Source organism: Lipotes vexillifer, unplaced genomic scaffold (genome assembly GCF_000442215.2).
Source record: "Lipotes vexillifer unplaced genomic scaffold, Lipotes_vexillifer_v1.1 scaffold1103, whole genome shotgun sequence".
Classification (NCBI taxonomy): Eukaryota; Metazoa; Chordata; class Mammalia; order Artiodactyla; family Lipotidae; genus Lipotes; species Lipotes vexillifer.
Window position 1 is genome coordinate 361,072 of NW_006775759.1, and position 13,532 is coordinate 374,603.

The 13,532-nt window shown below is 36.2% G+C and overlaps 1 protein-coding gene across 1 annotated transcript in view; it reads left to right on the forward strand.

Moving 5' to 3' along the window:
• Positions 1–898: 898 nt before the first annotated feature.
• Positions 899–13,532, forward strand: part of SULT1E1 (sulfotransferase family 1E member 1) — an 18,788-nt gene continuing 6,154 nt past the window's right edge. Inside the window, exons 1-3 of the mRNA XM_007450173.1 lie at positions 899–1,055; positions 2,871–2,996; positions 3,996–4,093. Coding sequence (XP_007450235.1) covers positions 905–1,055; positions 2,871–2,996; positions 3,996–4,093 — 375 coding nt within the window. The 5' untranslated portion in view covers positions 899–904. The remainder of the gene's footprint in view (positions 1,056–2,870; positions 2,997–3,995; positions 4,094–13,532) is intronic.

A 13,532-nucleotide genomic window follows, 5' to 3' on the forward strand; every position in this document is an offset into this window, starting at 1 on the left:
TAGCTGTAATGCTAATATCAAATGACAACATTTGTTGAGATGCTATATCACAAACTCAGAACGGGGTAAGTTTGGGGAGTAAAAATGTAGTGAAAGAAGTTGAAAGCCAATAAAGGAAAGTGTGCTTAATTGAAAATTTTAAGACTAACTCTGAACATGAAATGATTTAACATGGGATCAGGAGAGGAACTGCCAATGATAACCATGTTGTTTAACCTTATAATTGTCACACAAGTCACTCAATGGGAGTGTCGATTTCTTTACTGATCAAGTGAGAGAGAAAAGTACAAGTAATGCTAGGGGTCACACAGGAATCTTCTCTACCCTCAGTAATCTGTCTTAGACATATCCATTACAGTGTCATTAATTTCATATTCTTTTTAATACACTCAACAAGCATTTGATTTTTTTTTCATTAAATGAAACATATTCAGGAACTAAGGAAGCTCTGACTTTGATATCTGGCAATAGCTATCAAATGTGACCATCAATCTTTACTGTTATTTAATGTATACAGAATTAATCAAAGTGATTATTTGCCAAAGTATTGTTGTATTTTCTCAATCTCTTAGCTTTTTTATATGCCCCATCAATTTTGACAGAGAAATCAAAGGCTCTGTTGAATGTATCACACATTTTGTACATAGTTTTGAAACATCTTACTTTATTGTGCTTTGTACTTATTCTTTCATATGTTAGACTTATTAATAGGATTAGAAACTCTTAGAACACCAAGGCTATGTTATATCCTTCTTTAATATGCCTTTACCCCATATGCTCAACAGCTAAGAAATGCTAGACACCCAAGAGAAACTCAATGTACAGGGCTATTATTAATGTTAAAACATTTTAAAGTACATACAAAGTGGAAAGCATACCTTTTTTTCTTTCAGTGTACCACTCTATGATGAATTCTTCCAAACCCGCCTATTTAGATTACTTTGGCAGAATCCATGGAATTCTACTGTATAAAGAATTTATCCAATATTGGCATGATGTGGAGGCATTTGAGGCAAGGCCAGATGACATTGTCATTGTCACCTATCCCAAATCTGGTAAGTCTCTTTGTTAGGTCAAAGTTGTTCTCTTTTCACCTAGAAATGACAAACCCACTTTGACTGGTAAATATTGAGCCATTCACCCCTCCCACACTCATTCTCTATATTAAATAAGGACAGATATAGCAGTTTGGGTATAGACATAGAAAAAGTGGCATACGATAGCTCTATTCTAAGACCACAATCTGTACCTATAATTTGAGCAGCACATTGACAAATGGGTATTGTTGGCCACTTTAGAAAATCACATAATATAGATGGATGAATCTGGAACCATAACTAAAATTTAAAACTACCCACTGTGTTTACCTTATGTCATTATTGTCATTGTTGTATAGACAAAGTATAAGCAATTTTCACAGATTTTTAAAAACTTAACACTTTTTCAGCTAACCAGCTCCTCTTTATAAAGTGCATCTCTGAAACTCTATTTGCAAGCAACATCTTTTTTCCTGAAATTAGCTTGTTAGTCATAACTCTGGAATCTTACAATCCTAGATCTTTAGAAATTAGAAAGGTCCAGTACAGACTTCTTCTCTATCTTCTCTATCTCTATCTTCTCTAACTCTTCCAATTAACACTTAAGTATGTCAAACACTAAATATTTCTTTGACTACTCTGACTGTAAAGAGTTCCTGCATTTCTCTTTCTTGTCTAGATCTATGTCAGCACAAAACCAGTCACATGAAGAGGACACCTGAGAGCTACTCCAAAGTCAATTTCTCTTACTTCTGCATCTCCCATATTCAATCAATCAATGTGTTTTGCCGATTTAGTCTCCTAGATATGCCTCACAGTCAGTCTCTTACAGGTCTCTTGTCACCTTTCTTATTGACCCCTCACTCCATTGTTTTATTTACTTTGGTTCTAGAGGAATTCTTCCAAAATATTAACCATGATAATCTTGCTTTCTTGCTTAATGTATGCTAATGTCTTTGAAAAACTTTTAGAAAACAACTTGAACTCTAGTATGAACTACAAGGCTTTTTAGGTTCAGTGTCTGGTTGCTGCTGTAAACTCATCTCCACACATCCCTTCAGGTAGCCTCTGATTTAGTCTTTATAATCTACATCCAATTTATTTCCTTGCCTCTTTAGTATTTGTAAGTATCTGGCCTTTGATTAAGAAAAACAAACAGATCTTCTGTCTGGTAGACCACTTTCCTACCTTCCAAAACTTGTGAATTTATGCCAATAATTTGTTAAAGCTAAGCTCATTTATCATGGTATCTTGAAGGCATTTCTTGTGGAAACATCACGGCAGCAGCAGAAGCACACAAAGTTCCTCCTTTACAGTACTTTGAATCCCTGTGGCCATCTGTATTACAACATCTTAAGGAAAAAGAAGTGTTGTAATTATTGAGCATTCTTTCTGACTTTTCAGAGGGCCTTTGAACATCACAGGACAAGGACCAGATTTATTCTTTTCTATATACTCTGTAGTAGGACTCAACCTGAGGCATAGAAGCTATCCAGAAAATTTGTGGATGAAAGCATGGTTACTTTTTAGATGTAAAAATTTAGTTCCAAGACTGTTATCAGCTTGTACAATGTCACAATTCATCATCGACAAATTCAGATTTCTACCACAGGTGTTTCTTATTACAATGTTCTTTATTTATTGATGCTATGTTAAGATCCTACAAGATTAAATTTTAGAGGAACTATTTCTTGAGTCCTGTGGTTATTCTGGCATCTTTCAAATACTATTGCATTGGTAACTTCCTACTTTATCCAACTATAAATCTATCACTCCCTGCATCATCAGCTATGCATCATCAGTGGGAGACTCAGATTTGTTTAATTTTTTCAGGCACAACATGGGTTAGTGAAATTGTATACATGATTTATACAGAGGGTGATGTGGAAAAGTGCAAAGAAGATGCCATTTTTAATCGAATTCCTTACCTGGAATGCAGAACCGAAAAGGTGATGAATGGTAATGCTTAAGCTAATTTTAAAAGCTATATACACATATTTTAAGTGTGGGTGTAAATGGTGCAAGGAAAGAGACTATAAGCAAAAGTGGCAATTAGTATTATGTCTTCTACATAGGAAAGAATGTAAATTTAATTTTAAATCTTGACAGAGTTTATGGTATAGCATATGCCTGGAATAGAGAGAATAAGGATAGCTCTGACATGCTTTCAGCAGAGCCTAGTAATATGTGAGCATTTATCTCTTTATGGGATGTATGCAACAGTACTTTAAATGCCAGGAAAATATCCATAAATTTTTCAAGGGTATATGCAAAAGTATTTTTATCACAGATTCTTTTAATATTATGAAAAATTAGAAACAATATATATATATATTAATCAACAAAAGAAGAGTTAAAAGTGATATGAAATCATTAAACATGTTATGATGTCATATGTTTTTGACATTGAAGTGTTGCTATAATATATCGAGAAAAATGAAATTAGGGGACTTCCTTGTCTGTCCAGTGGTTAAGACTTCACCTTCCGATGCAGAGGGTGTGGGTTTGATCCCTGGTCAGGGAGCTAAGATCCCACATGCTTCACGGCCAAAAAACCAAAACATAAAACAGAAGCAATATTATAACAAATTAAATAAAGACTTACAAAAATGGTCCACATGAAAAAAATCTTAAAAGAAAAGAAAAATGCAATCAGAAGATATTAAAAATTTCATCTGTGTGTGTGGTATTTGTATGGCTGTGAGTCTGGGCGTATAGACATCTTTGTATGGAAGGATGCTTACCAAAACGTTAATAATGAATTTTTTCATAGGTGAAATTTTATTTGACCTATTTTTTCTCTATAATTTTCTCTACCTAAACTTCTGTCATAGTGAATATGTATTATTATTATGAAAACAATATAGAATATATAGTTACTTTTATTTTTTTAATCTATGAAAATCCATGTAAATATTTATAATTTTTGAAGTTGTCTAACTTTTTTTTTTTAATTAGGAGTAAAACAATTAAAACAGATGGCATCTCCTAGAATAGTGAAGTCTCATCTGCCACCTGAGCTTCTTCCAGCCTCATTTTGGGAAAAGAACTGTAAGGTAACCAGAGTCAAGTGCTCTTAGAACTTCACAGAACTCAAAGAATTTTACAATGATAAAGTTATGTAACATCCTAACTGTGTCTTATACACACTTGTTTACTTATTCCTTCATTGAATCTATAGACATTTTTAAAATATGGATCATAGTCAGTATAGTCAGAGAGTCTAGATTTCAATTCTAACTCCAGAGGTGATTCTGAGAAAAACAGGTAAACTATCTAAGCTTCAGTTTCCTCATCTATAAAAGAGGGATAATAATTGCATTCCACATAGAGTTGTTATAAGGATTAACTAAAATAATTCTTGTAAAGTGCTTAACATAGTACCTAGCATGTTATAAATAATATATGGTAGCTACTTTTGTATTTGCTGTTATTAGTAATTGCATTCAATATACTCTTTTTGCAAACTATTGTGCTTGGCATTGTGAGACATGCAAATGAACTAGACAAGGATAAACCAGACAAAAATAACATAATAATTATTTACTGAGTGCTTATCCTGAGCCAGCAATATGACAATTAACAAGATGCATGCAATCCTTGTCTTCATGGACACATGGTCCACAGGGGGAAAGTGACAAATAAACAAACAATACATAAGGTACTATAAGTCAAGTAAGAGAAGAATTCTAGCCCAGACATTGAGGGCAGAGGAGTTTTCCAGGAGCAAGTAACATCTCAGCTGATATATGAAGGATGTATAGGAACTAGGCTATATAATCCCAGAGGCAACCCAAGGTGGGATGTGAAACCAGTTCAATTTAGCTGGAAAGCTGAGTGTCCATACTGACTGGATGAGTGAAGGAAGATAAGCTGGGTTTGTTTATAACAGATATGGAAGCCAATTTAGAAAGTTTGGGTTCCACTTTGATGATAATGAGGAGTTACAGCCATATTAAGCTGCTGATTTATATGATCAATTTTGCTTTTTAGAAAGAATAATACATGGAATCCTAAAGTACAGGCAAAACGTTGTCTTAAAACACTGAAGCCATTTCTCAAGACCTTACTAGCTTTATTAGGACACACTATGACCCATACTAAACATATAAGATATTAAAGTACTATACATAGTCATTATTGACAAAAAGGGGATCTATCTGAGTCATGAAACATTTCCATTTTGTACACTGATGTAACAGGGCATATATGACATTTTCTGGAGATCCATTTTGCAAAATTTTGAAGATTCCAATGTTTTTTGTTTGTTTGTTTGTTTTTATCATAGATAGTCTTAGAGAGATCACATACATGCTGCTGAAATCATTCCATACCTAAGAGCTCTCTCTTTAATAAACATTATTCATGTATCTTTTGGGAAACATGCCATTACTATTTTTTCAAGAGATTTGGCCAAGTTACTTTTTTTCTTTGGAGAATGGGATGAAGCCTTGATGTTACCCTTTTATTTATTTTTTTTAATTTTTAAAAATTAAAAAATATCTATTTTTTATAAATTTATTTATTTATTTTTGGCTGTGTTTGGTCTTCATTTCTGTGCGCAGGCTTTCTCTAGTTGCAGGGAGCGGGGGCTACTTTTCATTGCAGTGCACGGGCTTCTCATTGCAGTGGCTTCTCTTGTTGCAGAGCACGGGCTCTAGGCTCACAGGCTTCAGTAGTTGTGACATGCAGACTCAGTAGCTATGGCACATGGGCTTAGTTGTTCCATGGCATGTGGGATCTTCCCGAACAAGGGCTTCAGCCCATGTCCCCTGCATTGGCAGGTGGATTCTTAACCACTGTGCCACCGGGGAATTCCCCCCCTTTTACTTTTAAATGAAAATACATACTGTACCTTTATAATAGCCTCAGTCTTCACAAAACTGCTGATCATCTCAGAGATCATCAAAGACTAGGAGACAACTGGATGGATTCACATCCTGAGTACTACCAGGATGATTCACTGGTAGACAAGAAGAGAAGTGGATTGAGACTGTTAGTAAAAGTGTGTTTGGAGTGTTGGACTAGAAACTTTAAGTGATAAAAAAGAAGAAAGTAGGGCTTCCCTGGTGGTGCAGTGGTTGAGAGTCCGCCTGCCGATGCGGGGGACTCAGGTTCGTGCCCCGGTCTGGAAGGATCCCACATGCCGCGGAGCAGCTGGGCCCGTGAGCCATAGCCGCTGGGCCTGAGTGTCCGGAGCCTGTGCTCCTCAATGGGAGGGGCCGTGGCAGTGAGAGGCCTGCGTACCGCAAAAAAACAAAAGAAGAAATTAAAAAAAAAAAAAAGGGAACAGGCTAATAGATAAAAGAAACAATTGGGGCCAATAAACTTGAGAACTTAGAGGTGTTGCAGAAGAGGTATATTCCTGATAAGAAAGAAAGAATAAAGAAACAGGACTGTCTTGGAAGAAAACATGGTGCTCAATGACAAGCCTTCAGAAACTTTAGGGTACTGACAAGTTTCAAGATTTGGCTAAAAATATTGTTAGTTGAAATAAAATAGAGGTAATGATCAATGACCACATGAACCTAGAGAATCAGATGGTTCATGCTTACAGACACTAAAATTACAGTGTGGTGAAAAGTTTTGGTATGGAGAGTAACACTATAAGGCAGGTGTTCAAAACTTCAATTAAAGCAAGGGAATGATCACAAGTTTTACAATGTCACAGCTGGTTGAAGTATGAATTATTATAGGATCAGGAGTTTTTCAAGTGTAGGAATTTTAAGATAGATTATGATCCCAAGTGAATTGTGGGCAAACTAGAAACTTTGACTTGAGAGAACTGAGTGGAAAGACCTAGATTTACCTCGAAGGCAGGAAGAGCATGTGCAGTGAAAAGTTAGGGAAAAGAATAGGATCTTCCAAAAAAAGAGATAAGACAAACTGATGGAAGTTTAAGGAAAGAGGAATTGCTTTAACTTCCCACCTTCCCCCTCCCCACATTCTGGAGAATAAAAACTTTTATGAAGGACCTGGAGCAAAGGTTTAAATATAGATAGTATTTTTTTAATTAAATTAAATTAATTTATTTATTTATACAGTAGGTTCTTATTAGTTATCTATTTTATACATGTTAGTGTATATAAATCAATCCCAATCTCCCAATTCATCCCACCACCACCAGCACCCCACTTACCCCTCTTGGTGTCCATACATTTATTCTCTACATCTGTGTCTCTATTTCTGCCTTGCAAACCGGTTCATCTGTACCATTTTTCAAGATTCCACATATATGCGTTAATATAGGATATTTGTTTTTCTCTTTCTGACATACTTCACTCTGTATGACAGTCTATAGGTCCATCCATGTCTCTACAAATGACCCAATTTTGTTCCTTTTTATGGCTGAGTAATATTCCATTGTACCATATCTTTTTCCATTTGTCTGTTGATGGGAATTTAGGTTGCTTCCATGACCTGTCTATTGCAAATAGTGCCGTGATGAACATTGGGGTGCATGTGTCTCTTTGAATTATGGTTTTCTCTGGGTATATGCCCAGTAGTGGGATTTCCGGGTCATATGGTAATTATATTTTTAGTATTTTAAGGAACCTCAATCCTGCTCTCCATAGTGTCTGTATCAATTTATATTCCCACCAACAGTGCAAGAGGGTTCCCTTTTCTCCACACCCTCTCCAGCAATTATTGCTTGTAGATTTTCTGATGATGCCCATTCTAACCAGTGTGATATAATACCTCACTGTAGTTTTGATTTACATTTATCTAATAATTAGTGATGTTGAGCAGCTTTTCATGTGCCTTTTGGCCATCTCTATGTCTTCTTTGGAGAAATGACTATTTAGGCCTTCTGCCCATTTTTTGATTGGGTTTTTGTTTTTCTTAATATTGAGCTGAATGAGCTGTTTATATATATTGGAGATTAATCCTTTGTCCATTGATTCATTTGCAAATATTTTCTTCCATTCTGAGAATTGTCTTTTTGTCTTGTTTATAGTTTCCTTTGCTGCACAAAAGCTTTTAAGTTTCATTAGGTCCCGTTTGTTTATTTTTTGGTTTTATTTCCATTACTCTAGGAGATGGGTCAAAAAGATCTTGCTGTGATTTATGTCAAAGAATGTTCTTCCTATGTTTTCCTCTAAGAGTTTTATAGTGTCCGGTCTTACATTTAGGTCTTTAATCCATTTTGTTTTATTTATTTAGTTTATTTGTGTTTGGTGTTAGGGAGTGCTCTAATTTCATTGTTTTACATGTAGCTGTCCAGTTTTCCCAGCACCACTTATTGAAGAGACTGTCTTTTCTCCATTGTATATCCTTGCCTCCTTTGTCATAGATTAGTTGACCATAGGTGCATGGGTTTATCTCTGTGCTTTCTATCCTGTTCCACTGATCTATATTTCTGTTTTTGTGCCAGTACCATATTGTCTTGATTACTGTAGTTTTGTAGTATAGTCTGAACTCAGGGATCTGCTTCCTCCAGCTCTGTTTTTTTTCCCTCAAGACTGATTTGGCTATACGGGGTCCTTTGTGTCTCCATACAAATTTTAAGATATTTTGTTCTAGTTCTGTAAAAAATGCCATTGGTAATTTGATAGGAATTGCATTGAATCTGTAGATTGCTTTGGGTAGTATAGCTATTTTCACAATATTGATTCTTCCAATCCAAGAACATAGTATATCTCTCCATCTGTTTGTGTCATCTTTGATTTCTTTCATCTGTGTCTTATAGTTTTCTGAGCACAGATCTTTTGCCTCGTTAGGTAGGTGTATTCCTAGGTATTTTATTCTTTTTGTTGCAGTGGTGAATGATATTATTTTCTTGATTTCTCTTTCTGATCTTTCATTGTTAGTGTGTAGGAATGCAAGAGATTTCTGTGCATTAATTTTTTTTTTTTTGCGATATGTGGGCCTCTCACTGCTGTGGCCTCTCCCGTTGCGGAGCACAGGCTCCAGATGCGCAGGCTCAGCTTCCATGGCTCACGGGCCTAACTGCTCCATGGCATGTGGGATCTTCCCAGACTGGGGCACGAACCCGTGTCCCCTGCATCGGCAGGCGGACTCTCAACCACTGCCCCACCAGGGAAGACCTGTGCATTAATTTTGTATCCTGCTACCTTACCAAATTAATTGATTAGTTCTAGTAGTTTTCTGGTGGCATCCTTAGGTTTCTAAATGTAAAATACCATGTCATCTGCAAACAGTGACAGTTTTACTTCTTCTGTTCCAATTTGTATTCCTTTTATTTCTTTTCCTTCTCTGATTGCCATGGCTAGGACTTCCAAAACTATGTTGAATAATGGTGGCAAGAGTGGATATCCTTGTCTTGTCCCTGATCTTAGAGGAAATGCTTTCAGTTTTTCACCATTGAGTATGATGTTTGCTATGTGTTTGCCATATATGGCCTTTGTTTTGTTGAGGTAGGTTCCCTCTATGCCCATTTTCTGGAGAGTTTTTTTTATCATAAATTGGTGTTGAATTTTGTCAAAAGCTTTGTCTGCATCTATTGATATGATCATATGGTTTTTATTCTTCAGTTTGTTAATATGGTGTATCACATTGATTGATTTGTGTATATTGAAGTATCCTTGCCTCACTGGGATAAATCCCACTTGATCGTGGTGTATGATCCTTTTAATATATTGTTGGATTCTGTTTGCTAGTATATTGTTGAGGATTTTTGCCTCTATATTCATCAGTTATATTGGTCTGTAATTTTCTTTTTTTTGTAATATCTTTGTCTGGTTTTGGTATCAGCGTGATGGCGGCCTCATAGAATGAACTTGGGAATGTCCCTTCCTCTGCAATTTGTTGGAAGATTTTGAGAAGGATGGGTGTTAGCTGTTCTCTTAATCTTTGATAGAATTCACCTGTGAAGCCATCTGGTCCTGGACTTTTGTTTGTTGGAAGATTTAAAATCACATTTTCAATTTCATTACTTGTGCCTGTTCTGTTCATATTTTCTATTTCTTCCTGGTTCAGTCTTGGAAGGTTATACCTTTCTAAGAATTTGTCCATTTCTTCCAGGTTGTCCATTTTATTGGCATAGATTTCCTTGCAGTAGTCTCATGATGCTTTGTATTTCTGTGGTGTCGATTGTAACTTCTCCTTTTTCATTTCTAATTTTATTGATTTGAGTCCTCTCCCTCTTTTATTTGATGAGTCTGGCTAAAGTTTTATCAATCTTGTTTATGTTCTCAAAGAACCAGGTTTTAGTTTTATTGATCTTTGCTATTATTTTCTTTGTTTCTATTTCATTTATTTTTGCTGTGATCTTTATGATTTCTTTCCTTCTATTAATTTTGGGTTTTGTTTGTTGTCTTTCTCTAGTTACTTTAGGTGTAAGGTTACATTGTGTTTTTGAGATTTTTCTTGTTTCTTGATATAGGAATGTATTGCTATAAACTTCCTTCTTAGAACTGCTTTTGCTGCATCCCATACATTTTGGATTGTCGTGCTTCCATTGTCATTTGTCTCTAGGTATTTTTTGATTTCCTCTTTGACTTCTTCAGTGATCTCTTGGTTATTTAGTAATGTATTGCTTAGCTTCCACGTGTTTGTGTTTTTTATGTTTTTTTTTCCATGTAATTGATTTCGAATCTCATTGCACTATGGTTGGAAAAGATGCTTGATGTGATTTCAATTTTCTTAAATTAATCAAGGCTTGATTTGTGACCCAAGATGTTATCTATCCTGGAGAATGTTCCATGTGCACTTGAGAAGAAAGTGTAATCAGCTGTTTTTGAATGGAATGTGCTATAAATATCAATTTAATTGATCTGGTCTATTGTGTCATTTAAAGCTTATGTTTCCTTATTAATTTTCTGTCTGGATGATCTGTCCATAGGTGAAAGTGAGGCGTTAAAGTCCCACACTACTGTTGTGCTACTGTCAATCTCCTCTTTTATAGCTGTTAGCATTTACTTTTTGTATTGAGGTGCTCCTTTGTTTGGGTGTATAAATATTTTCAATTGTTATATCTTCTTCTTGGATCGATCCCTTGATCATTATGTAATGTCCTTTCTTGTCTCTTGTAACATTCTTTATTTTAAAGTCCATTTTATCTGATATGAGTATTGCTACTCCAGCTCTCTTTTGATTTCCATTTGCATGGAATGTCTTTTTCCATTCCCTCACTTTCAGTCCGTATGTGTCCCTAGATCTGAATTGGGTCTCTTGTAGAAAGCATATAGATGGGTCTTGTTTTTGTATCCACTCAGTGAGCCTGTGTCTTTTGGTTGGAGCACTTAATCCATTCATATTTAAGGTAATTATCAATATGTATGTTCCTATTACCATTTTCTTAATTGTTTTGGGTTTGTTTTGTAGGTCCTTTTATTCTCTTGTGTTTCCCACTTAAAGAAGTTCCTTTAGCATTTGTTGTAGAGCTGGTTTGGTGGTGCTTAATTCTCTTAGTTTTTGCTTGTCTGTAAAGCTTTTGATTTCTCCATCGAATTTTAATGAGATCCTTGCCAGGTAGAGTAATCTTGGTTGTAGGTTCTTCCCTTTCATCACTTTTAGTATATCATGTCACTCCCTTCTGGCTTGTAGCTTTTCTGCTGAGAAATCAACTGTTAACCTTATGGTAGTTCCCTTGTATGTTATTTGTCATTTTTCCCCTGATGCTTTTATAATTTTTCTTTGTCTTTAATTTTTGTCAATTTGATTACTGTGTCTCTGCATGTTTTTCTGTGGGTTTATCTTGCCTGGGACTGTCTGCACTTCCTGGACTTGGGTGGCTATTTCTTTTCCCATGTTAGGGAAGTTTTCAACTATAACCTCTTCAAGAATTTTCTTGGATCGTTTATCTCTCTCTTCTCCTTCTGAGACCCCTATAATTCGAATGTTGGTGCATTTAATGTTGTCCCAGAGGTCTCTTAGGCTGTCTTCATTTATTTTCATTTTTTTTTCTTTATTCTGTTCCACAGCAGTGAATTCCACCATTCTGTCTTCCAGGTCACTTATCCGTTTTTCTGCCTCAGTTATTTTGCTATTGATTCCTTCTAGTGTATTTTCCATTTCAGTTATTGTATTGTTTTTCTCTGTTTGTTTGTTCTTTAATTCTTCTAGGTGTTTGTTCTTTAATTCTTCTAGGTCTTGGTTAAACATTTCTTGTATATTCTCGATATTTGCCTCCATTCTTTTTCCGTGGTCCTGGCTCATCTTCACTATCATTATTCTGAATTCTTTTTCTGGAAAGTTGCCTATTTCCACTTCATTTAGTTGTTTATCTGGGGTTTTATCTTGTTCTTTAATCTGGTACATAGTCCTCTGCCTTTTCATTTTGTCTGTGTTTCTGTGAATGTAGTTTTCTTTCCACAGGCTCAGAATTGTTGTTCTTCTTCTGCGGTCTGCCCTCTGGTAGATGAGGCTATCTAAGAGGGTTGTGAAAGCTTTCTGATGGGAGGGACTGGTGGTGGGTAGAGCCTGGTGTTGCTCTGGTGGGCAGAGCTCAGTAAAACTTTAATCCATTTGTCTGCTGATCGGTGGGGCTGGGTTGCCTCCCTCTTGGTTGTTAGGCCTGAGGTGACCCAGGACTGAAGCCTACAAGTCCTTTGGTGGGGCTAATGGTGTACTTCAGGAAGGTTCATGCCAAGGAGTACTTCTATTGCCAGTGTCCTTGTACCTACAGTGAGCCACAGATGCCCCCCTCCTCTGCATGAGACCCTCCAACACTAGCAGGTAGGTCTGGTTCAGTCTCCTGTGGGGTCACTGCTCCTTCACCCTGGGTCTTGATGTGCACACTACTTCGTGTGTGCCCTTCAAGAGTGGAGTCTTTGTTTCCCCCAGTTCTGTTTAAGTCTTGCAATCAAATCCCACTAGCCTTCAAAGTCTGATTCTCTGGGAATTCCTCCTCCTTTTGCCAGACGCTCAGGTTGGGAAGACTGACGTGGGGCTCAGGACCTTCACTCCAGTGGGTGGACTTCTGTGGTATAATTTTTCTCCAGTTTGTGAGTCACCCACCCCCCATTTATGGGATTTGATTTTATTATGATTGCTTCCCTCCAACCATCTCATTTCAGCTTCCCCTTTGTCTTTTGAGGTGGGATATCTTTCTTTGTGAGTTCCAGTGTCTTCCTGTCAATGATTGTTCAGCAGTTAGTTGTGATTCTGGTGCTCTTGGAAGAGAGAGTAAGAACACATCTTTGTACTCCTCCATCTTGAACCAATCCATGGATAGTATTTTGAGATGCAGAGAATATTCAAGACAGAGGGAACAGCATGAATTAAAAAAAGGGATAAAAATTATGAAGTAAAGTGTTGGAAATAGTGGCAAAGAGTGTCATTCAGCTAATAGGCAAAAAGGACTAGGGAAAGTTTTAAGTAAGGTTGGAAAAGTTCAATATGGCTAATGATAGCTTTGATGAGAAAATAAAGTTCACTTTATTTACTGTAGTATTTGGAGCTTTTTATAGTGGGACCTTAAAAATGAAAAGCATACTTCTTAATGTATACAAAAAGATTTCTTTAAAATTGTTTGAAAATGTATTAACTTGAGTAAGACAGGTTATGAGCCTAATCATATCCAGGAAAGAG